This window comes from Pomacea canaliculata, linkage group LG8 (assembly GCF_003073045.1).
Source record: "Pomacea canaliculata isolate SZHN2017 linkage group LG8, ASM307304v1, whole genome shotgun sequence".
Taxonomy (NCBI): Eukaryota; Metazoa; Mollusca; class Gastropoda; order Architaenioglossa; family Ampullariidae; genus Pomacea; species Pomacea canaliculata.
This window is the reverse complement of record NC_037597.1, coordinates 26,304,421-26,330,550: the sequence shown is the minus strand read 5'-3', so window position 1 is coordinate 26,330,550 and position 26,130 is coordinate 26,304,421. Positions and strand designations below refer to the sequence as shown.

Genomic DNA, 26,130 nt, shown 5'->3' with positions numbered 1-26,130 from the left:
TTTGCGTGACATGCCAGCTGTGTGCTATTTATGGATTCAGTGAAAGTTAAACAAATTTGTTTGCTGTTAATAACTTCAGAACAAAGTCTATGTTTCTTACATGAGCAGCATGTCCACCATGTTTCATATTTGGGCTTTGTGTGTGGTGTGTGTGTGCTCAAATTACAGAACATAAAGAAGGCAGCAACCATGGGATAAAACAGACTGGACCCTCGGCAGCCACCACAGAAGAGAGATACTTAAGTATCATGGGACCCATGCAGTTTGGTATGCAAGTTGTGTTATATTTAGCAGCTACTGAATACATTTTTTTCTGTTTCATAATAAAAGACTTCATTCTTTGGAGCAAGTTGTCATATATTTAGCTACAGAATACATTTTTCAGTGTTTCACTGTGAAAGATTTGAATTTTTAGATACTGGATTCAACCAGCATGACAGTTCTTTGTGCCCTGACAGTTTGGAGCAATCAGCATTCTTCTATCAGACAATTCCACAGCTGTGACATATATTTGCAGTCAAAGCAGCACACTTGTTTACACAACTTTTTTCAATAGGGGAGTAGGTTAAACCACTTAGTATACTTCTCTAACCTCACTGAAACTAATTTTATTTTAGGAGCAATTTCCTTTTTGATGGCTTTTGTTGGGAAACTGTAGAGAAAGTGGTCCTAAGAAATATTTCATCTTCTTCCATGTGCAGACACATATGAGCTGGTGACAGAAGAAGGACGAGGCTTGAAGTTCAACATTCCACATCACTTTGAATCCAATGTAAAGGCTTCTGGAGCCTTCAATAATCCAGCCCGTACCCGCCGTCTGGCACAGGAAGCAGTGACTTTGTCTACCTCGCTACCTTTGTCATACAACAGTAGTGTCTTTGTCCGCTGTGATGAAGAGCGCCTTGATATAATGAAGGTACAATATGTGCTCAGTTCTTTTTTCCAAAATATGACTGGACTGGTACTTTTACATAAACATTATTGAAACAGATTAATTAGAAACAGTTTAAAATCATTTTAAAACCTCATCACGAAGACTTTCTACATTGCAACCCTGTCTTAGATATGACCCAAAATATTTTCATGGACTTATTTTGTTATATAAACACCATCTCTGGAATGACTAATTCACCATCCTGGCATGGCTTTTTGGCAGAAGTCATGCGTTAAAAATAAGTAAGTGCTTTTTAAGACATGTTGCTTTTGGCCAACTGTTTGGCCTATACTATAACTTTCTGCAGAAATAATATAAAATAAATTAAGTACATTTTGAACGAGTTCTCCTTCATTGGGTTGCTCATTATTGCAACCTAAAATCATATCAGCCACTTACGTGAGTTGAATTTACACTGTCATGACCATGTTGCTCTATGTAAGATTGACTACATCATCCCACTTCCGAAAATGGAATTGACCCAGGTCAAATAAAAGAATCCATCACTGATATAGTCAAGGGGTTGATTCAACTCAGGATATATGGCTGAAGCAATATGGTTTGGGGTCGACACAATACAACCCATTCATTGTTGTCTCCTTGTTTACTATCACACATCAGTTGACTGTGCTTTGTGAATGACAACAAAAAATAACGATTCTTATGACCAACTGTTTGTACTCTATTGCAAATTTTTCAAAAGTAGTTTTAAAAGTATTATATATATTGCATTTTAAGAGAGCATTTCCAGTAAATATTAATCTTTAGTCAGATGTAACAAAGGCGGCAGAATAAGTAAGAAGGACAGATCGAAAACAGAAAAGAATAGCACTATGATATGGCTTTTTAACAGTTTTATTGTCAACATTTAGATAGATGAACTTGAATTTATAGAGTCTGAAGTCATGGTTTGTGGAATGAAAACAGACTCATTGATTTTCCTACTTCATCCTCTGATTTTGATGGATTTTATCAAGTCTTAATGGGAAGATTTAACTGTACTTTAAGATTTCTGCTGGGAAGCAAAAGTTCATCAGCAGGTTAAACTATAAACTACACATTCAAATGCAAGCTGAGGTGAAAAAAAGGTATTGTAAATAGCAAACAGATCAAATTTAAAGGCATTTTATTGCTTGTTCTTTTCACTCTCGGTCACACACATGCATGCATGCATACATGAACTCACAAAATTTAAGTATGTGAAGGAATGTTGGGTTTTTATTTGTTATTGTGGATTTCATACTTTATTACTTGTTGAGAGTAACTAATGGCATATTAAGAAAAAAATACTACTACTCCATTAATTGACTTTCCAGCATGTTGGCGCTAACATTCTTTCTTTGTATGGTTGTTCACTAGGTACTAATCACAGGCCCATCAGACACTCCATATGCCAATGGAGCCTTTGAGTTTGATGTTTACTTCCCTCAAGACTACCCTAATTCTCCCCCTTATATAAATCTGGAAACAACAGGGAATCACACCGTGCGCTTTAATCCCAACCTGTACAATGATGGCAAGGTATGCATTGGTTGAGTAGATGGATATAGATTTATGGGAATTAAAAGGAACTTAAACAAATGACATGAATTTGGATTGCCATGGCTCTTATCTAGGGCCTTGAAGGATCCAGAATGGGTCTGCTTTTGCTTTGAGTATGACAAATTTTAAATGATAAGAACGTTTTAGAGAATGGAGGGAAAATAAAGTGACAAGAAAAAGGAACAATCAGTAACCATCAGTATTTAGGATGGTTAGCACTGTGATCAAAATGGATAGTGTATTGTTGAAGAGGAAATGATGAAAAAATATAAAAACTCAGTTAAAAAAGTTACGAAAAATATCAAGAGGGTTATAACAATTAGAGTTGAAGCATGTAATCAAAAGACTGGAGTATTTTTATTTATTTTACATGTAAAGGTGTGCCTGAGTATTCTCAACACATGGCATGGTCGACCAGAGGAGAAGTGGAATGCGCAAACGTCTAGCTTTTTACAGGTGAAATAGACACTTTTATCCTTGCTGGTTACTATAGCTGACTAGTGCAGGCATATTTCAGAGCATTCACCAATCTTAGAGCCATTTTTCCCCAAAGATGTGTGAATTTTGCAGCTGTGCTATTTATGGTAGTGCTGATCGGTAATGCTCTTAAATCCAATGTGTTTGAGAATGGGGGGCCCTTGGGCTTGAACGTGTACAGTTTCCTCCAGTTCTAAAAATTACTTCTAAAACACGGTAAATGCAGACTTTCAGGTCTGAATAATCTGAAATGTTGCTCATTCTGTTTGATGATTGCTGGCAATGTTGTGGTTGGTATACTAGCATGGTGTAGCATACTGTTCGCAGAGCTCATTGATCGTAGGTGTAAATCATATACTTTGTTACTGGATAATTAACAGATGGGTTTAAGAGGCTAAAATTTAGAGGTTAGTTTTATATCACCTATATCTATTGACATTTACAAGCCATTCGGGTTTGTCTTTAACGTATACAAAGGGTACCAACACATTTTAATCAGCTTTTCTTGTGGATTTTGTGTGTGTGCGTCAGGTTTTAGTGTCTATTCAGTCATTGATTCTGGTGTCGGAGCCTTATTTCAATGAGCCTGGGTATGAGCGTTCACGTGGCACCCCATCAGGCACAGCCAGCTCTCATGAATATGATGCCAACATTCGTCAAGCCACTGTTAAATGGGCTATGCTCGAACAGATCCGAAATCCATCAGCCTGCTTTAAAGAGGTGAGTAACTAGACTGACAAATGAATTAACCTGTGAGATTTTCCTCAAATGATGCCCTGTATGAGCTAGATCAATGCTTGCACATAAGAAATGTGCTGGAGGACAAGCAGAATTGGGGTGGGGGGGAACCTATATGACTGTAGCCTAATAGTCACTGGGGCAATGAATTGTAAGTATGGACCTCAGCATGTGAATCCAACTTTTCTTTCCATTAAATTTTACTTTTAAAATAAATTTTTTTTTTTTTTTTTTTTTTTTTTTTTTAGTATGTTGGCAGGGAGAGTTTTCCAGTTATCAGTCATGGCGAGCGATAAACATGAATATTGTATTGTTACTATATTCTAATCTCAGTAACTGCCAGGATATATGGCAGAGGTCATGTTTTCATAAGCATCCATGTTGGGTAAATGTGATTGTATGAATTGTGGGGTCTGTAGCTAGCCTGTAACCAAACGATATTGATCATCTGATTTGTAAACCTTGTTCAGAACAAGTTTCATCTAAAAATATAAGAGCGTGCTTACTGCTGTGCTCATAACTGAATTTGGGATCAGCTGATTGAAACTGGGCACTACAGTTCTGCCAAAAACAGAGCCAAAGTCTGTTGTTGAATAAAAGTCAGTTTCAGACCTTTTATTTCCCATTTAATTTTGTGATTATGTAAACTTTTGCTTATATATGTGTGTGTGTTTGCTTATGCATGAATGTATTTATTATCTGCAGGTCATCCACTATCATTTTTGGCTAAAAAGACATGAGATCCTACGGCAGTGTGAGGACTGGATTGCGGAGATGGAACAACACAGTTCTGACAAGCGCACAGGCCGGTCCATTGCGCACAGTACTTTGGCACTCAAAGTTTGTACACTGAACTTTTGACCTGCATTTACCATCTCTTGTAGAATTCTGTTTGTAGACATGGGAAGTAAATAATGTATAACATATACTTTTACCCAGAGGAAAATAATGAAATTTGTTTATCACTTTTTTAAAGATCAGCTACTTAATAACTATGCCTATCAGTAGTATCTCAATAAATATCTTGTGCACCAAGCTTCCATAATACTTCAGCAGAGATGTACTGGCCTTGATCTCTGTGTACACTTAAGCCAGTACCCATGTTTTGAGTTTAACAAGTTGATGACATCTGATTGTGTAAAAAAGTATTCTATTTCACCTGAGTTAGAGTAATTGGGGAGAACCTGCTGCACTTGAGTTTTGACATTTTCCTTCATAACATTTGTTTAGTTACAATAAACGTGGTTGTGTTTGGTCCACAGCGGCACTACAACCAGCTGCGAGAAGAGCTATCAAAACTGAAACCACCTCCAGAGCTGGAGGCCGACTGTGATGGGATTGATCCCAATGGCAAGCATTACTCTACAGATGCTCCCCAGGTCAGTGCTGCCACATCCATCCCATTGGCTGTTCCAAAGCCCACAAGTGCTCCAACTTCCAACCTTGCAGTCAATTCCACTGGCCTGGGTCCATACATTGGGCCGAATGGGTTATTCGTCAGCGACCCCTTTGAACAGGAAGTGCCTGATGTCTGACACATTGACTACAAATGGGGAAGGGGGTTTACTCTCTGCCCCACCATCACCTAAGCTTTTATGATGAATTCTCCACAGTTGACTAGGGCAAGCTTTCTTCTGAGAATTTGCACAGCATGTGATGAAAAAGGTTTTTTTATTCTTCTCTTGGAGGCATTTTACTGCTTTAATTCCAAGCTCAAGCCACCATCACTGGACTGTCATCACAAACTGTCAGCAAAAGTGCCTGGTTGCTTGTAATGTGAGGTGGACACTACACCGGAGGCAAGCTTTTTTTTCAAGATCATCCATGAAGGATGTTTAGCTTTCAGCCTGACACTGTTCCAGTTAACGCAAATGATGGTGCTCCTTGTTGCCAGTTAATGTCTATTCAAAACACCTGCAGCAAACAAGGATCACCAACAGAGAGGTTGTGAGAGTTGCTGGAGTGAAACAGCGTTGGGAATCTGGGTAGTTTCTTTACAGTGAGAACAGAATTTTGAACTGTCCGATTATAAACTACTGACAGTGCGAGAACTGTGTTTTGTTTGTTCGTTGAAGGCTGCTTTTTTTTAATTGTCTGAAAAACTGCATGTGTGTCTTTATGTGTGTGTGTATTAGGAAATCTGCACTATTGTGTGTTGTTGGGTATTAGGAAGTTGGGACTGGCTTAGTTCCCAATGTTTGGTGGCAGCAGACAGAAAAACTTGAGAGTGATTCATTTCCATAACATGGACTGGCAGTCCTTGCATTATGAGGTATGCTTCTAAATGTTATTCAGTTGTGTAAACAGTTTAAAAGGAAACAATGAGAGAAAACTGTGTTGTTCTTTGGTGTAGAATATCATGTAATGTTTTTTGTAAAGTTGTCTGATGGAAAACTATGGTTTAAATGGTGCTGGTGGACTGGTGGAAGATGCAAGGAAAAATAGCCAACACAGGGATCAGTGACAACTGCTTTGGTTTGTATTCTACCTCCAGTGTCAGCTGTATATATGAGTAACTTGGCATAGGGACTAGGGAAGGGAAAATAAGGTGTTGTTGTTGTTGTTTGGGTCTCCTTAAAAAGGGAAACTATATCTAGAGCTGATGCGTTGATCTTGATATGAAGTGGTTGATGAAGGTGAGCAATCAGAGAATTACAGAAGTGGTTTGTCTGTAAAAGGGTATTGTAGTCTGAGTCATTTCAGAGAGGGTGTGGGGTAGATAAATGTGAAAACAGTATATGCAGGTCTTTGTTTACCATTAACCATAACCAGTAGGCTGCCATCATGTTATACCATAAGCAGCTAAAAGAATCAGTTATTGTGTTTTACTAGGAGTGATCCATGCGAAAGTGGAATGCCATGCTGTGAACAGAAAAATCCAATGTTATTCTGTTAAGCTAGTCTGGTTCTATGCACAGTTCCAGTTCCATGGTGTGGGTTCAGGGGGGAATTGGAGACAAGCATAGGTTTGTTTTTGAAACTGAAAAGTTTCTGCAAATTCAAAATGTGTAGTGTGTTTTTTCTGATTATTATGGCTTGTTTGAGACAGCATCTGACTCATAGCGCCTTCAAATAAAAAGATGCAGTGTTACATGTGCTCTTTTCATCCACATACTCTGGGAACAATCTTGAATATTTACAAAAGAACTTGTGTGCTATGTGTGCATGTCCACAAAAGTGTGTGCATTCAGGTGTATGTGAAGAGGAAGAGATGAGATTGTTCCTAGCTTCTTTGTTCTTGAAGTCTTGTGTCAGTTTTCACCTCGCTTCTTATGTCAGTTTTAGCATGCTGCAGTTTTATACAATAGATTTGTTTCCCTGACCCCAATCTCTTCTGGATTTTGTACACATCTCTGTGTATTTTCTGATGTGATTATTATCAAATCCACTCATCCTACAGCCAATTAATAATTGTTTGTGCATTGGATCCTGTGCTTGGTTAAGCAGGTTGAACCTGAAGGGTGCATATACAGATGTTGAAGATTTTGCCACTTGCTCTGATCATTGTAGTAGAAGGCATTGCATTTTCTCACTGGCCAGAATTCAGGTAAAACATTTGTAGAGATATCTCAATGTGCACGAAGCTGTTTTTGTATGTTTCAGACATAGTGTGTTTAGATGGAATTGTGCAGTTGCTTCATGACACCCAAGAGGAAACACATAAACATGGAAATATTTTATTATTGTTACTTCTCTGTCCCACTCATTATCATTCCTTGTCAACCCCACATGGTCATTTTTTTAAAAGTGGGAGTTACTTTTTTTTTAAATACTGACAAGAGTGAAATCAAGATGAGAATGCTGCTTAAGTTATGAATAGTTTTTTTTTCGTCAAATTTGGTTCCTCACATGCAGTGGTCTTTCAGTCTCTTAGAGCAGGCAAATGTTTGCTCACACTTGTATGCAGAGATAGAATGGAGAAAACGATTGGCTCGTGAACCCTGTATTCAGTGACCCTTTTTTATGTTTAGAATGCAATCAAGTTGTGATACTTGTATTTAGATAAATATGACTAGCATGAAACATTGAATGCCAAGGGGTGATACTTGTATTTTTACTTATTGATACATTTCAAATATTGTGTTTCCTTTTCCAAATAAATCTGTTTTGTGCTGCTTTTGTTTTGTCTGTAAATATCAGTAAAAAAAAAAATGTACAAAATTGTATATTTATCTGACTGAATAAAGACTATTGCCTCATTGCAACTATGCTTGCTTAGGGTTATATGACATGAATGCTTTGTCTTTCACAAATTGTTTCTTGGGATGCTTTTAACAGGCAAAGCTCATTTGAAATAGAAATTGAGGGGGAAAAAATAGAACATAGCTAATGCCCACAAGATAAGCACATCTTAGAATCTTAGACTAAGTCCAAAGCACTCACAGTCTATACTTTCAGTCTTGAATGAAAATAAGTGTTACAGTGAAATTTAATAAGGTCATTTTTAGATGATTTTTTTTTTCAAAGCTTATTAAATTTTTGATTTTGTTAAAGTATGAATATGTCCAATATTGTTATAAAATAAAAAGCAGCACTCTTTTGTGATAAATCAAGGAAATAAAGAGGCTAAATTCATAAATTGCTGCCTTTGTGTGGTTCATGTCCAACGACTTTAATGTGCACATCATCCTTCCAGAAGGCAGATAAAGTTGAAGTCCCTCAGAGTTGCATAAACTCGTCCATAGACTATTTCCGCCAGTGAGCATATGGATTTTTCTGAAAATTTTTCAGACACTTAATTGAACACAGGAATGCTTCCACAGGTATGAATGTACTTCCTAAAGTGTTCCACATGATAACAGTCTCTGAGATACTGCGAAGGTCACACCGGGTCAGGCAGCGAGCAGCATTTTCAAAGCAGTACTTGCCACACCAGCAGACACGAGCATTATTTAGGTAGTGGATCAGGTGTGGGGGCAAGTCGTCTGCACCATAAGGAAGCCTGGATACACAAATTCATGTTTAATGATATAGTACTCTCTGCTACTGATAACACGCAGGCAGCTTGACCTGTTGGCCAATTTACAAATGATATGGGGGCATACATATACACAATTTTAAGACAGAAATGAAAATGAACTTCCAATAAAAATGAAATCTATAAAATGAGATAGTGGCTAGAATGTAAGCCAATGAGGTAAAAACCATCAAAAAATTAATCATTAATATTTTATTTGAATACCATCTGGATCCACAGCTATGAACTAAGGGCAAGTTGTTGTCCCAGGGTAAAATGGAGAAAACAAGAGTACATATGCCTCTAGTTATGGTGTCCCTACACGTCACCCACTGATTTGTTACTTTATCCTTGGGTGTTTTAGCCATCCTCTATTTAAAGCTATAGTCCCTAATATATATATGCATATAAAAAAAACCAACTTGCCCATAATTTGAATTGTCTTGCCACTCACCTTTGAGTCCTAATGACACAGGCTGAGAGATCTACCAGAGAAGGCACACCTAAATTGTTGATAGTTACTGTCTCTTTGTCAGGCAGTTGTAGGGGATTGCCAAACAAATCGAGCGACTCCAGCCGCAGGCGTGCAATACCTGCTGGCAGCTGGCTGATGGCATTATTAGCAGCTGTCAACACACGTAGCTTCTGCATTGACCCTGCACAACATATTCACCTGTATTACTGAACATATATCGTATAGAATGTGGCATGCATTTCTTTCTGTGTGTCCATGTACTCTATAAAAACCAGGGATGTTAGGGTTTGCATTAGGGATAGTATTATTTGAAAGATTAGGTTGGGTTAGGTTCAATATTGGGGTTAAGGCTTTAAAAATGTTCCGTGTTGGATCAAGGGGAACTGGAGACTTATTTTTGAGTCTTTTCTTGGCCAAAAAGAATTGTTTTGTGAAATTTGGTGGGAGGGAAGCAGTGATGTGCATAAACTGGGGACTGTGCTCAGCTTGTTTTGTTCATTATTGTTACTTTTTTATTTCTGGCACATGGGTGGGAGCCAGAAATTTTCCTGGGACTGAAGATTTTTCAAGAGCCATGTAGTACTAGAGCATATGCATATAACGTTATATGACACATATGGTTGCATACGCGTTTCACGTTTTTCACATACATAACACACATAAGTCATACAATGTCTTTAGTAGTTAACAATGACAAATGTCCAACTTTATTAACCCTAATGGGTAATTATAACTTGGGAAGTGTGTTCTGTTACAAAAGTTTAAAAAAACTGCTAGTTACAATATTAGGTGAGTGGTGCATTATAAGAACGTGCATTCTTACATATAAAACATTCTTAAGGTACACCTATATCACACACCCATGCACACATACAACTGACAATTAATCTATAATCTATGGTTGAGCATGTGGACTGCAGAGGTTGTAAACCATTTCAAGTCCCTATTGCTTTTGCATATAGGCATAGTATGTTTGCCTGCCTGAACTCAATATAACAAATTCTCCTGCTAGGACATGTTCTGGTATGGACAAAATGCTGTAAACTTTTCTGACAATTTGCTGATCATAAAAAGGAATCCAAATTTCTGTGCTTAACACCAATTACTTAGAAAAATATGGACAGTATGGTTCAAAGTGTTCATATCATGGACAGAAAACTGTAAAACCAGCATATGAAGGAAAAAGTGAAAGACTTTCAATGAATGACTGATAAAAACAGCTCAATGTTGCTGTGCTGACTGAAAAACTATTCAGCTATTGAAGGTACACATGCTGATCATGTTTACATCCATTTTAGCCTGCAATCAAAACAGAGCCTACGTACCTGAAGGAGTTAACTGTCTCAACAGTACACAATAAACAAAATTTTATTTTCCTAAAGTCTATGCCTATCTCTTCTGTCTTATCTACATTTAATTTTGATAAGGCAATAAAAACAAGTAAAAAATCCAATACCCACCAAAACCTAACACTTTTTTTTTTTTAAATGCAGTGATTGATGTTTGCATTGGTCTCCCTGACATTCTGGGAGCAGACTTTTCAGGGGTATTTGTCAAAATGTCAATTTGTCCAGTTACTATGTTGGCAGGCTGTGTGGTTTCTGTTGGTCTCTTAGCTGTCTGTGTTGATGGCTCAGTTGCTGGATGAGGTAACTGCTGCTTCTTAGTCGGCTGGAAGCTGATGCAGTCCTCCAACTTCCTTTTTTTTGGACAGCATTCTGGCAAACAGTGTCCTGTTTTGTTTTGTTTTTAGCCAGATGAGCCTCTCTTTCCAAATGCACTGTATATGATGCATGTGCAGAAATCACATTTTTTATCATTTGGTCACTGGGGACCATCTGTATGGCTCTCAGTCCTCTGGCCCTTAAATCATACTTAATAAACCCAATGGCTTCAACATTTTTAGGTGTAAGGTTGGTTCTGTCTTTTTCAACAATGTCATCCATAATATTAAAGGTTCCGCTGCCCGGCATTTTATTCGCTTCCAGTAATCGTTTTCTTTGAGTACGGATCAGTGACTAAACTTATGTCGGGACGATACGAACATCGCCAGTGAAAAGACAGATAAAGGTGAAACACTGAAAGGACTTTTAATTGTGAGTGCAACTTTGACAGCGAAAATTCACGAAATCCTTGTGAAAAAATGTATGACACAATCTTGCAATGACTGAAACTTTACAAGGCGATTCACGGTCCATTAAGTACGGTTTGGGAGCAACAGCCCCGCAAGATGACGAAGGTGCCTGACCATTATTAGCACGATAATTTATAGATAAGGTAGGAATATTTTAATTTAAATTTTAAATACCGGTTTTCTATTTAAAATGGAATCCTGTAGTGGCGTGGACAGATCTGCCGTTGAAAGCATCACTACTCGGCAAAGTCAGAGGAAAGTCCCCCCCCCCCCCCAACACTATTTATCGGCGTTCTTTGTCGGTGACGACACCTTCATCGGCACGTGTCCCGCTTTCGCTCCCGAAACGTCTGGTCACCTTACCCGAGGTCATCTTTATGACTTATTGCTACATGTAGCTGTGGTAAACAAGTTGTGACAAAAAAAACTGACGTTCAGAAAACAATTTTAAGTTCTAATTAAGCAAATTATTGAACCCATGTCTTCACGTTAAGCCCGACAATAATAACAAGCAGTTATCGTCACCATATTATTTCGCTTTAAGAAAAGCGGTACTGTCACAGACGGTGGGAAAGGTTACAAACAATTAAAACACTAATTCGTGCGTTATTTGGCGAAATTAATCCAACCTATCTAACTGTATATAAACCAGTGCTTCCGGCATCATATCAATAGGGATGTTGATACACGTACTCCATTACGCGCGCATGGTCGGCCCCAGGCCCCGCGTATTCCTAACGCCGCCTCTGCCTATTACCACTAGCGTATGGTATCGTTCACGATACGAGAAATTTTCGCTTTTTTATTCATATTCCCTTGTCCTTCGTAATCAGTGAAAATTTTGAATTTTACTTTCCGTCCCAGTTCCGTCCTGAGATTTTTTCTCAGGACGGAAATCCGTCCCCCGGACGGAGAACTCCCATCCCTGCTGGCAATTCTGGAAAAATTCTTTGAGGTGGTTTTAAAAGAGTTGAAAGAAAAATTTGGGTTGCAAAACTATTCAAGTGCTCCCGCACAGTTCTTGTCATGTGCTACGGTACACATAGAAGCAGTCTATTTGGGGCTATTTCGTATAAAGTATGAAAATCAGTAACATTAAAAATAAATCTTAAGAAACCAACTCAAGATCTCTGATCTACACAAACACCATGAGGTATGGTTTAGTGAATGTTGAGAGGGAGGAGGGGGTAGGTCTGAGCAACCACTAACTGGCATGTCCCAGGATCTTGCTGCACAGAGCCAGTTCTATGCTGCTTTATTCTGATTAACATAAAAGAATTTTCTTCAACTTTTTCATGTTGATGGAAACCTCCCTTACCATCTCTTATCAAATAGCATTAATGTGGAAAATCTGTTAGTCAAAACATATTGTTTTGCTTAAACTTTCTGTCCATATCTACTTTAAACAAGTCTCTGCTGATCAGAGGTCATTTTGCGGACCAAAAAAGCTAAAATTTGAATACAAAGGAAGTCAATGTATTTATATTTCACAAAAATGTTCCACTGCATCCTCAGACTCAAAAACAACTGTAATTCCTAGAAATAAAAGAAAACACTACCCTCCCTTACAAACACACAGACAAACAAAACGTGTACATGTGCTAAAATGCACTCTTAAAACCAGTCTCACCAACAGTAGGTGGCAATGACCGCAGCTTATTGTTCTTCACATGCAGCTGTATCAGATTTTTCAAATGACACAGCTGCAAAGGCAGCTCCTCTATGGTGTTGCCGCTCACATCAAGTAGCAGCAGTGTCTCTTGCAAACAGCTTTGCCAGATAACCGGTGGCAACACCATCAGTTGATTCTGTGCAAGCCGTAGCTCTGACAGCCTATTCCATCGCCCAGGGTTCTCCGGAAGAGTTAAAAGACGGTTGACAGACAGGTCGAGAGTTTCCAAATGGCGGAGCTGAAGAATCCGGCTGTCAAGCCGCTTCATGGTGCAGTTGTGTATCTGCACAAGAAACACAGGATGGTGCTTGAGACAACAGCACTTTTAAGTATTTTAAATTTTTTACGATTTTAAATAAAGTAGCCTGTTCAATGTTCCCTTCAATCATTGACAAAATATTAGAACATCAATTATCCCTTAAGACTTCCCTTACATGTTGGTTCATTAAGACAAAATGTTTTAGAGAAACAGTTTGTATCTGACAGTGAAGCAAAACACAGATTCAGTTTGTTGTTTTATGTGGCCAAAGAACCAAGCTCTTCTCCCTGCTCTTCAATCAGATCTGAGCTTGTCACTTGCTTTAGGTTTTCTTTTAACGGTGTATTAATAAAAACAACACTCACTTTCAACTGTCTAAGACTGAGAGGGAAGGAGGTGGTGAGTGGGTAGTCTTTGCGTGACAGAACAGTCATCTTTGTCTTGAGGTTCCCCAGACTTGTGGCAGACAATGGCTGCAGCGTGGAGAGCGTCACCTGTCCTAGGTCTTCTCCTTGAGCAGCCTTCTTCAGTACTGACAGCAACCCCTTCAACTGCAAAGGGTCGGCCTGTGCTTCAGGAATAAAAAAGCTCTTAGCAGTTTTATTTCAGTAACTTTTTTTCTGAATCAATTGTATATATATTTATTTTTGTATTTTATTATCAAAAGGTCAAGATAAAGAGCAAAGGAATCCTCTAATCTTTTTCAGGTTGTTGGGGAGTGAAGTATTAGAGACCTCACTTTTCTGGGCACCAACTTCATGTGACGGTTCTCATCTCTTCTCCCTCGCTGCCTTAACTTCCTTGACTCTCTATGGAGTCAGGTACCTACTGCTGACAGCTGGGTCAACTGCAGGAAGTTTGCTGTGCCACACGTCTATCAAACCAGCATGCCTCTCAGTGCAAATGCTAGTACTCTAACCACAGCTATCTGTTTACCCAATTTGTAGCAATTAATTTTCAAAAGTAAAACTTCAGGATATAACATCTGACAAAAGTTGCACTATCAATCAATCAGTCAAACAGACTTAATCAGATCTCACAAATATCTTTTATAGTTCTTATTTTGCAATGACAGAAGCTTGCGGTGATAATTCAATATATATTTATTCAAGCATTCCAACAAAAATCCAGCACTCTTTCTTGCTGATTATACAGGACTCCGCTCACCTGACAAGTTTATATTTTAAAAGGTTAATTATTTTTATAAACTTGAAAGAAATTCTAACTGATCTGTTTTAGCATTTAGTACATGTATTCATTCATGTCACTTTCTACTCTGAAATGCTGTCCAAGAATAAAAAGGCACCGACTTTGTTAATACAGATGTCTTCTTCAGGTTGCTTGAAACGAATAGTAGCTTTTCCATCACTAACAAATTTGTTGAAAATTTGACAGATGTTGCCTGTGACCTGCAGTAAAAACATATATACATATCTAAATGAATGAATGCATAGCTAAATAATTATTCTCCATAGAAGGTATATGCATTATAATTCATGGTTCTAATGTAAAAAGTAAGCTCACACAAACCATTTAGGTAAAAACCATAATTTCTTACTGAAATATGCCATTAAAGATACAAGTTAAGAAGACTGCTTAAACAGGGTTGAGGATTCAGATTTACAGCATGTGACATCCAGTAGAAGCTGTCCTTGCCCTATTTCTCTGAACTACACTCTTCATATGATGATCCTATCCTAACTATATTCCTATCACCAGAACAACAAATGGTCACAGGATTTTTGGCTACTGTACGGTATGGATGAAGAAAACAAATATACTGATGTTATGTACCGCCCTATTTAGTCCCATCAACAAATAACAATAAAAGTATTAAACTTGAAAAATTTAAAGCTAAAAAAAAGGTCATGCAAATCCTCCAGGGGCTATCTGTTGAATCACTACTACAGTACTCACCACATACTTGGACCCCGCTTTGTCTTTGGCTGTGCATATTAAAAGGAATATTGCTGCGTCCTTAGATGTGCTGGCTCCTCCACGCCCAATGGACACTTGCGCTCTGCTGCTTCGACTTTGTTTTTTCATGTTCAGAGCTGGCAGCAGACGATTGATGATTTCGACTTCACAATTTAACCGCATCTTTACCAGCTAACGGCTGCAACATTCAGAGATTACTTATTTTTTCAGTTTAGTTCCCATGAGAAAAAATGCACTGAGATAAGTTCTTGGACTAATGAAGACTGACGAGTGAGCGACATAAACATCCACAGGACATCTATATTTGGTCCGAAAATCTTCGGCTGTCAATCGAACTAATAGACGACATGACGAATAGATTTTAAAAAACTCATAGCAAAATATAAAGGCTGGTTTATACTGCCTTTTTAAACAAATAATCTGATTTCCATTCATTCTAATCCCACACATCTACCTGCACTTAAATTCGGCGCGAGCGCATAGCGAATTAGAGCTGTATTGTTGTAAAATATAATTGTTCTCAAGAAAACATTTTCTTCGTTTAAGATTTATTCTAAAGCCATAAATTAAGTTTAAAAATCTTTAAATTTGAGCTGTATGATCTACAATTATCTATTAACAAAAAGTAGCAAAATCTTTTTCGAAACATAGAATAACATATAATAACTTCTCCCTGATCTCTAAAGAGTTTCTTCCCTTGCAAGTAACCTTTCCCCTTTCTGAACCAAAGAGTTCACCACCGACTTAGCCCTTCCCTGTACCTCAACACCAAGATAAGAGCGTATCCCAGTCTGATATGTCTTATGTTTACGTTTTACGGTATACTATGATTTTATACGGCCTCTTTCCCTACTGCCTCTGGTCTCGTGAGGCACATCTTGTGGGGAAATAATACGCTATACAAATCCTATTTGTATTATTAATGATTCGGCAAGTACAATATACCTATAATAACGAAAATGTGATCATCAGAAATCTACGTGTGCTTTAATATTGTTGTTACAATAACAAATCGCTAGAATTACCATTCTGAAGTTATTAATCAAGATGAGGCTGCTTACAAAAAAATCGAAGAAGCCTCTATTATGACTGCACGAGAATATGGTGTAGCAGATGTTCAGGGACCGAAGTGGGAGGCAAGGCAGATCATCGAGTATTTATTTATTTTTTGTAATTTGTTATAACAGAGTAACCGCACCTGTATTTCCTCTAAAATAAATCAACATTTCTTTGTATGTAGCAAGCTGCACATTATATATGCTGCTGAGAATTAAAGCTTTAATTGTGAGTGGTTCGTCAGCTCAACATATACATATAGCTGTTACCCCCTACGCAAATAGCAAAATATATTAGTCATTCCGGTGCTGTTGGCGTCAGCTGGTAAACGCTGTAAATTTGCCATCATATGTTATTCTCGACCGCAAGCCATGCATTTGACAATCTCTCGCATCTGTCTCGATCGCTCACTGTGCATCTGTTTCAGTGTTGTCATGTTTTGACCTTCATTCTGTTTTGAGTCTCAATATATTTCTTCTGCTTTGTGAAAACGGTTTATCCCGCCCCCCCCCCATCCACCATCTAGAACAGACCTGGGCAAAGGCCGGCCCGCGGGCCGGATCCGGCCCGCCTCCTGTCTCTGACCGGCCCGTCCGCCCGCCCTCCAGTATATATGCTATATAAACTGTATTTGGTAAAACTGAGTTAACTATATTAGTCCGGCCCTCTAAAACCATCCCAATTTCTCATGCGGCCCCTTAGGAAAATTAATTGCCCACCCCTGATCTAGAACGATTCGCTCTTAATATAAAGAATATATGGCGCACGAACATTGCTCTCACTATAGCAGTTTAAAAACGTAACGAACACAAGGGAACAATGACCAAATACCGGTGAGGTGTTGGTAAGGAAAGAAAAACAAAACACGTGGGTCTCGTAAGTGCAAAAACCGAAGTTTGAGGAATTTTACATGAATGTCACGGTTTGACCACGAAACTTGTATTACTGGACTGCTGGCAGATGGTTTTTTTTTTGGTTTTTTTTCCCAGTTAACTGCTAAAACGAGGCGTGCTTATACAATGCTTCTGGTTTATTCATATTTCAGATTAACTACTAAAACGAGGCATGCTTGTACAAAGCTTCCGTTTTAGTTACATTCTTTATTTAGGCTCGCCGAGACTAACAGCGGAGAACTTTGCAAGAGGCTAAGCGTTGGTCTTGGCAGACAGCAATCCACCTATACATGTCTATGGTTTGAATGTGCATGCATTGAGCCAGATTTCCAAACAGCAGAATATAAGATACATTAATTTTCTGTTAACAATCAATATTGTGATTCCTATTTTGCAAATTTTCTCTGGTGCTAATACTTATTCTGAAATTATCGCAAAGCTCTCGAGGTTTGGGTCGTTTTCACTCGCTTACTTTTGCTGGCGACACGCACTTGCTGCTACGGCGTCGCATTTTTTATTTTTTTATTTTTAGGCGCAGCCTTTGGCACATACTGCAGCATACAAACAGAGCTGTAGGGAGCTCTCTGACGCAAATAACACTTTTAATGATTGAGAGTCATCTCTGGCAGCCATTATTCCAGTAGTGTGCTCGTAGCTGGCAGAGTAAAGCCGGTCGGAACTAAATTCGTAGACATTTTATGGCGGCAGAATACAGTGATATCCGGGACACTGTCGGCAGACATGGCTGATCTGAGTCGTCACCAAGCGTAAACCACTAGCAAGGAGTGTGCCTGTGCCATAAATTAACTCGCCAAAATGAAGACTGTCAGAGTGCACGAAACTGGGTTAGTATAACCTTCACTGTTGTGGACATTTTTGAGACTATCCTTCATAAATTCTGATGCGTTATGAACCTTCGCGCGCCATTGTCGTGTCGTCTGCTAGGATGTATGGTCTCATGTTGACATTTTGTACTTTTCACTGAACTGAACTCATTACAGAGTTGACGTATTATCATAATCTCTGCCCTGCGTACTGTTACCTGTATACATTTATGCAGCACCCGTATTTGTGGAAATGTTTAATTTCGTAATGTATACGACAACGACTCTTAGTAACTATGTCAGCCGAAAAATCATGGTTGGAATTCAGTTACATGTAAATATGAAATGAATTATTTTAAGAGTTTTCAATAAGCTGCTTGGCATGTAAATGTTCGATTAGAGTAAGTTTTAATTTGACTTCAATAGTTGTACGTTTTGTGACTTTTTGCATGGATTTGGAGTAACTGGTAGTTGGTTGAGTTTTACTTTGATTTACAGGTAAGAATTAAATTTCAGTAGAGCCACAGGTGGTGGATGAGAAGTGCGAGTTATTATTTAAATCACGTCGCTTTGGTGACACTTTATTACAAGCGATAGAGAATGCTTTTTTTTTTCTTCCGCGGTTTACCGGATATGTGCACAGTGGAAGAAGGGCCGTGATAAAGTGTACTTTCTTTGTAAAGGTAAGATGATTGAAGATTGTACACAAAAACCAGATAAATAACTGTAAAATTTGTAAAGTGCATAATCACATTCCTAAGGAGCATAAAGTATAGAATTTTATTAGCATAGTTGTGCTGGAATGCATGTGAAAGGATCTGCTTTGAGTTTCAAGTAATTGTTGTAACTATTGCTGCGGCCGTCGTATAGGCGCAGGTATACCTAGTCATTTGCGTCAGGGTGGAAGATTATAATGGTGGCCGTCTTCTCAACCTTTTCCTCTTTCCCTTGGTATGTCACTAGGACGATGTTGCGTATCTTTGGCGGTGTATGTGGCTTTCCTACAGCGGTTTGTTTTCAATAGCAGCTGAAATAAAAACCTCTCCGACAACTTCTCGCTGAATGGACTCGAGCGTTTTGCTGTGTCAAAGCAGCTCTACTCTTGCGGAGTGTCATGTACAAGGCAGTCGAGTAAGTACAAGTGTAGGGGCTGGCGGCTCTAGCAAGTCGGATGGTGCGGCTCTTGATTTTCACGTACTTGTCTTTCAAGTCCCCCCACCCCCCAAAAAACAACAACAACAAACAAAACAAAGGTTTGTTGTGGATCTAGAGACCCTAACTTTGTATAATAATCTGATTAATGAGTTTAATATATAAACACACACACACGGAGATAGCGTTCATTTTGCGTTTAAAGCATAACAACAAACATTTGCTTGACACAGAGAGAGAGAAAGATAAAAGGTACTACACTGTATAGCCTTGTTGTTGTTGTTCGTTCAGTGAGCCGTTAAGTATGTCAACGTCCAGGATATGTCACGTGGAAGGCTGAGTCCGCCCCTTGCTTTCTCTCTCTCTACGCCTTTCGTAAAGCAGATTACATGGTGCTTCTTTTCGACACAGGCCAAGGTAAGCATCGAACTGCTTACTTTCTGTTACGAAACAGGGCTCTAACCACCTGGTTATGGTACCTCCCCAAATGCATGTACACGCGTGCATAGGCCCGCATGCATAATTGCACGCCCACTCATAGCTTATTTTAGGCGTTAAAAATGTCAGATTTATTAATTAAAAATCGAAGTTTCTACAAGAGTGCGTAATCGCACCCCCAGCAGCATTGTGAGGGTGGTGAAACTTCACAAAATTAGCCAAGGCCCCGCCTAACACTGGCTGAACTATTTGGCACGGTGTAGGGCCACGAGAGTAAATGGTTCCGTCTTCTCGCCTGTTGGCCACAACCCCGGGCCCGGGGGCGAGCGCAACGATGAAGCTCTGTGGTAATTCCAGCGATCGATTGTGTCTTTCAGGCGAGGAGGCTCTGGCAGAATGCAGTCGTGGTCGCTCAGCTAGACAGCTAGCGCGGTCCCACTTCTCCACCTCCTCAGCACAAGACAACGGCTGCAGTGGTCGCGCTGACACCAGCATCCACGGCGCTGAAAGAGCTGGCGGCGGGCAGACTAGAGGAGTCCATCTAACTACAGCATCACTAACATCTCAGTGAGTTTTCTTGTTCTAATTCCACGCTTATCTACATCTGTTTCAGGGCTAGTGCACTTTGAAAGAGCTTTGTAAACATACCGGGGTTTACGTGTGTGTGGTATGTTTATGTACGTGCCGTTCAGTCATAGGACTGACGTACAGATGGGATGCACGTTACGTCGTGGTAGTTCATCTGAAACATATGTTGCTTTGTAGTTAACGAAGGACAGGTGTCACAAGCACGCTTTCTCTTATATGGTTGTGAAATTGCTAAACCGGGCTGATTTTTTTTCTTCTCTTAGCTCATTGACTCATTGCCTGTTACACGCTGTGTCAAATTATCGCAACATATGTAATAACGAGAGGCAATCGATGAAAAACACTAGTAAAGGGACTCTAGCTAACTCAGTCATCGTCAGTCATGCACAGTTTAGTTGACCGGAAAAATACCCGTTTGGCCAGACTCGGATTTCAGTTATCAGTTTCTCTCTCCAAGGTCATCGTGTAGAGTTTGTCAAAAGTGGCGCGTGCGCGATGACCGTTATGCTGTGAAAGTGAGACATTTGCACACACGCACATAAGAAATACAAAACGTCAGTCTTCGGTCATACACACCTCGGCTACTAAAATCGTGAGTCGATCGTACTGGCACTTCAGAGTTCAGTGGGAAATGTGACTGACCTGGTAGCAACTACTTAAAGCGGTGATGTGATTAAAGAAGCAACAAGCTTGACCACACGAGAGGTGCATTGACTAGAGCTAGTCATTCAACGCTACATACAATTTTGAAAACCAGAAATATACATGCGGTGACAGAAATGCAGCATGTATAGCTCGGAACGAGTCCAAACAGAAGTCGGAAGAACAGCGAAAGTCGGCGCAGGACGAAGACAAGAGTGCCATGTTTTGATAACACCAAAACATCACTTCCTGGGCCAGTTCAAGGTTTGTTATTCTGTATTGTCGGGAGTTAATGGGTAAACACACACAGAGTCACACACACACACACACGGATTTAATTGTTAAAAGCTATATAATTTTGAACGCTGGAATAACCAGATCGGCGATAGGCTACCGAGTCATTGAAGTAGTTTGGAAGTAAGAAAATCAATTATTAGAGACTATTTTTTTTACTGTCTAAGCAAACTCTGAGGAAACCATTTGGCGAGGCAGCAGCGTGAGCGTAGGTCAGGAACCGGGCGCGGACTGGCAGAAGAAGCGAGCCTTGTTGCCAAGAGTGACGTTATCACGAATAATTCGGGCGTTTGTCCCAAGATAAACACTGGTAGCTGCTGACCTACTGTGACGTGTTTCCGGTCATGATCCCTTCGATGAGGACGAGCAACGTGCGGCTTATCGCACTGGCCGTGTGTCACCTCCTGTACATCATCATCGGCGCCGCCATCTTTTCCGCCATCGAAGGACCAGAGGAGACTCAGGTGAAGAAAGAGCTGCAGGCGACGAGAGACGACTTCCATGAACAGCACAAGACCTGTTTGACAGGTGAGTGAGTGTGTGGGAATGGGGAGGGATGGGGAAGGAGCTGAAGGAGTCTGAGAGAGAATTCACGCAATTCTGTACTTGACTTTCATTAAAATTCAAACGGGCAGAGGACGGCTGGCCTTTGTCCCTGAACTACTGACAAGTAAGGTGGTACGGAGTGGGAGAAGAAGTAGGAGGGTGGCTGAGGGCTGTTTACGTTATTCTGTCCTTGACCTGTATGATGCGTTAGTAACTTGGTGACAGTCGCTCACTTTGTCATATCGCTATCTCACATGCTCTCAGTCCTTCGCGCTTACCTCCTTCGACCATCACCACCCATACACATTTGCACATCATAGTGTATCAGGGAAAGTGGGTTGATGCTCACCTTACAAGTGGTACACATCATTGTTACCACCAGACCTTGAGAATGGATCAAGCTTTTAGATAATAGCAACTAAGACACACCAACAGACCCTGGAAAAAATCCAGAAAGAAGTTTGAGTACAATCACTGGCGCCATCAGCAGAAAAGATGGAACAGATAACAGCAGTCTCCTCTCTCAACTGTAGAAAGTAATGCAAGGTACTAAAATAAGCTACCCACAGTACAAGCGCATCACAGACCACCTCCTAAGTGCCAGACAAAGAAACCATCTTCAGGAATGCTTGAAAGATCAAGCTTCATTTGAGAGACACAGGCACTGCAGAGACAGAGATAAGGCTTTGCATAGACCACTTCAAACACCAGACAGCTACCATCATCTGTCCATATCAGACCAGGTGATAGTTTTCCGCCTCAGGAAGTTATTATAAAACTATACCTTCGCCGATGACCGACAGCCTTATCTCGCGAGCTGGTCTTAAAGTGTAATCAAGATGAACAACATTACATTTTCCGTGAAAAGATAAGAAAGACGGAGATGTCACGGAAGTGGTGGGATGGTGGTGGGGGCACATTTGAAAAGATCAAAAGCAATAACATAATGAAGAATGTATCAGTATCCGCAAGTGAAAATGTCGTCTTCTTTCTGTTATTGATCGCTGTCATTAAAAGGGGCACGAAGAACAAATTTAAACTCGACCATGTTGGCAGCTTAACATAAAACAATGTTTAATTATTTTTTGAAGAAAGCACACATAGATTAACCCAATTTCCAATAAATGTAGGTCGCGGCCGTTTCGAGAACTTCCTAGCACATGAATGAGACGTTGCTTAGTCTAGCTATGACGTCGCAGAAAATGAGATGAGAACCGCGATGTTCAAAGGTTCTGTATTTCAAAATGGAAAAGAGTTCATTGTGATTTAGGAATAAATATATTTTTAATGAACTGATTAAAAAATAATTTAGCATTTCATTTTTGTTCGCCTTTGTTGTCAATAATGTAATTTCCTCGTTCTTTACCTCTTACTCGTGTGCACATCGGTATGACCAAAATACACTCTTACCCTCTCCCATCCCCAAACCAGAAAGTTGCGCTAAGAATAGCACGATTAGAAGTCCCTTTCAGTCACGAGAATTGCGATGGTAACAGCGTTACTGGGGCACGGTGAGTGGGCGGGTTGGCACAGTAAGTCCGTCTCCAGCCAGGTATTTGCTGATTGGCAGTCGCCGCTCATTCTCACATGATCTTTTTTCTTGGTATTTTATAACCATTACCTCAGGCTTGCTGAACACTTATGTATGTTTATCTTGTACCTTGTACCTTGTAGGGTGCAATTTGTTTTAATGATTGGATAAATCTGGGTAAATATACCGCATCCATTCTCGATGTACACGCTTTCAAACATCCCCATGCACAGAAAAGTCAAGAACGCACACGTCAACATTGTACATGGATACGCTGACATTGTGAAGACCTAAGCGAGGTGGGACCATATATTAGGCGTGTCTGTACAAACGTGACATCACTATTATTACCTCACTAGTGCTTTAATAGCGTTTTCAAGTAAACCATATCGCTTCATCTTGGATTGGAGACTGCTTCACACCACTCCAGCACCTTCAAGTCCTTGTAAGGTAGGAGAGTCCAGCAAGGAAGGGTCGTCCTCAATAGTCACATTCAAGTACCTTGTAGCAGAAATGTTTCTGGCATGCAACGTTGATTGAAGCATCAAAAGGGGAACTGGTGCATGCTTTCGCATTTGAGTTATGATTTCGCTATTGTTTCCCCTTTTGAACCTTGATAAAAAGTTTTCTTTCTTTAAGGTGTTGTCTAGTTTTTATTTCGTCGCTTCGCAAGGGATTGTTGATCAACAAACGTTGTATGATTAAGCAGTGACGATAACAACGCTTGTTTGTATATAAAAGTAAAAGGCTCAAGTTAAAGCGCGTACCAATAAACTCCGCACTGTTAATAACGGGAATTGAGCGAGGTGGTTGAAATCTTCAACTAGCATCACTCTTTCTTTCATTCCAGTGTGTAGCCTTTTCCTCTTTCTGATCTTTATCTAACGGATGTCTTCATCTCTGCAGCAGGCTGACCCTCCATCTGTAGACTTGACAGAATCAATACCGCCCACAGGATGGGGCGGCAGAGCATCGCGGTGACAGTGCGATCGTCATGGCAAACGCGATCTTGTCTGGAAGGCGCCGGAAGAGCGCAGTGACAGACTGCATCTGAAGAACTCTATAACCTCCATGCTTCTACCACGACCTGCTCAGACCTGCTTCTGATGTGCCGTCAAATTGTTTGTCCGATCTTTGTGTGCAAAATTTAGAAAATATATCGCAGGCTGTGTATTAGTCGATTAATGTTCCTTTCTTCAGGCAGAAAGGAACACGTGTTGATTCGTCCGCAATAAGGCCGCGTGTGCTGTTCGCAGTGGGTTATACATGTAACAGCAGAGAGTAGTTACACGCACGCACGCTCATTCGCGCAGCTCTTAGACACAGGGATTCTTCTGTAAAATGGCAATGGCGCACTTTTGAGGTTAGGGTTGTTTCAGTCACCATCTATCAGACCGCCGTGTCTTTATGCTACATAGCTTATTCTTATGTTTGACACTGCTTCTGTTTTAGTGTTTGTGGTTTTAGAGGTGGATGTGTTACTTCAATAATCTTTGACTACTGTACCGCAAACATTGAGCCAGATGCCGCAGGTCTTTGTCCTCGCTACTACCGATGCTCATGAGAGAGATGATTCATGATATGATGCGCGCCACGAAAATTTAAGGAGGAGATGATAGAATGAGGTAGACGCTCAAATTAATATTAATATTTTTTGTTTTGTACGGACACCTTTGCGTTTGATGCGCAGGTGAGGGGGGACCGGAGCGACCTTGAACGTTTTACTGATAATGCACTCATTATCACAAGGTCAGCTTAATTTTTAGCGCGAATGCACACATCAAGAGAGGGAGAGAAAGAGAGAATCAATATTGATTTGAGTCCGCATGCAGAAACTGGTGGAAGTCTGAGAGCCAGGTCTGGCGGCTGGCCCAAAGTCGAATGTTAGCGAGCAAATAACAAGAAGCATGCAGGACAGGGATAAACGAGCTGAAACAAAATGACCTCCCCTTTACATGGCACGCCACGCTCATGACTGAGTAGCGAGCGAATTTTAGGAGCAATGAGCCTTGTCATCAAAGGCAGGAGTACTGCGCAAGACGAGAACAAAATGGAGTTCTGGCTAATGAGCCATGGGTTGTGTGCAGGGAGCAGACGTTTAGTCTCGCTGCTTGTTGTTGGAAGTAGGGAAAACGTTGGCTGGTGGGTCACTTGATGTGAAGTGCTTTCGATTACTAATTAAAGGCCGATGTTTACTGTCCGAACATTAACGAGTGGTATCGCCCGTGCGAGGGAAGGTAGGAGTACATGCGGTGCGGAACTGCTAGCGGCCAATTACTACCCGGACAAAAGGCGGGGTGGACATCACAGGCACTGCCGACTAGCCTGGCAGTAAAAGATCTTCCTCACCCTTGCTGTAGGCAGTGTAGGGTCTGAGCGCTGAGGCGAAAGGACTTCTATCTGAACATACTGTCACAGGCTGTAACCTAGCAATACAATGTCTTTCTCAGCCGAGTACTTGCTGTTGGCGTTTAGAAAGCTGAAGTGAAACGTCTACTCCTACCTTCCCTCGCGCGGGCGAAAACATTTAAAACAAAACAAAAAACAAAACCACCGGGACATCGGACGAAGGACGAAGGAAACTAGAAGATCCAGACAAAAGCCCCTATGGCCAGTCCGATAAACAGGTGTCACATTTACAGAGAAGTACTTGTGTTCCAAGACGAGATCTTAGCGATTCTCACTGTAATGGTGACAATACTATACACCACGAAACTACGAGGTTGCCTCATAGAGACAGAAAAATCGATACTTTGGAGCTCTGAGTAGGTAAATGATAAATCTTTATTTACGAGTGTAACAGAGGGCGACTTAAAGATAAACCACTCGTAGTAGTTTGACTGACATGCCTTGCCTTCCCACCCACCCCCCACGTCTCGCCTCAAAATTAAAAAAAAAAAATTGATCGAATTTGTTGGATGCTGTGGTTTAAGGCCATCGAGGAGAGACTGTGTGGCCTCAGTTCATAATGTGACTGATTATTTTCTGAAGGATCTCGACATTTTAGTGCTTATTTTAAATTTTGATATGGGACAACTTG

At 40.2% G+C, this 26,130-nt stretch overlaps 3 protein-coding genes across 6 annotated transcripts in view; 2 read left to right on the top strand and 1 right to left on the bottom strand.

Annotated features, from left to right (window-relative positions):
- The window catches only part of LOC112571128 (baculoviral IAP repeat-containing protein 6-like), a 54,415-nt gene extending 46,519 nt beyond the window's left edge, over positions 1–7,896 (top strand). The window contains 7 exon segments of the mRNA XM_025249941.1: positions 169–267; positions 702–916; positions 2,294–2,455; positions 2,855–2,932; positions 3,485–3,673; positions 4,397–4,531; positions 4,954–7,896. Of these exon segments, the coding sequence (XP_025105726.1) occupies positions 169–267; positions 702–916; positions 2,294–2,455; positions 2,855–2,932; positions 3,485–3,673; positions 4,397–4,531; positions 4,954–5,226 (1,151 nt within the window). The 3' untranslated portion in view covers positions 5,227–7,896.
- Positions 7,408–26,130, bottom strand: part of LOC112570667 (leucine-rich repeat protein 1-like) — a 20,295-nt gene continuing 1,572 nt past the window's right edge. Inside the window, exons 1-7 of one of the 3 annotated variants that reach the window (XM_025249222.1) lie at positions 16,188–16,256; positions 15,106–15,304; positions 14,499–14,597; positions 13,554–13,754; positions 12,888–13,212; positions 9,103–9,304; positions 7,408–8,633 (exon numbers count right to left, since the gene is read on the bottom strand). In XM_025249222.1, coding sequence (XP_025105007.1) covers positions 8,378–8,633; positions 9,103–9,304; positions 12,888–13,212; positions 13,554–13,754; positions 14,499–14,597; positions 15,106–15,288 — 1,266 coding nt within the window. In that variant the 5' untranslated portion in view covers positions 15,289–15,304; positions 16,188–16,256 and the 3' untranslated portion in view covers positions 7,408–8,377. Of the gene's footprint in view, positions 8,634–9,102; positions 9,305–12,887; positions 13,213–13,553; positions 13,755–14,498; positions 14,598–15,105; positions 15,305–15,580; positions 15,809–16,187; positions 16,257–26,130 lie in introns of those variants that run through there. The other 2 variants (XM_025249221.1, XM_025249223.1) reach the window with 2 other exon arrangements.
- Positions 17,449–26,130, top strand: part of LOC112570668 (potassium channel subfamily K member 1-like) — a 23,355-nt gene continuing 14,673 nt past the window's right edge. The window contains exons 1-3 of one of the 2 annotated variants that reach the window (XM_025249224.1): positions 17,449–17,920; positions 19,867–20,056; positions 21,181–21,541. In XM_025249224.1, the coding sequence (XP_025105009.1) occupies positions 21,358–21,541 (184 nt within the window). In that variant the 5' untranslated portion in view covers positions 17,449–17,920; positions 19,867–20,056; positions 21,181–21,357. Of the gene's footprint in view, positions 17,921–18,561; positions 18,583–19,866; positions 20,057–21,180; positions 21,542–26,130 lie in introns of those variants that run through there. The other variant, XM_025249225.1, reaches the window with a different exon arrangement.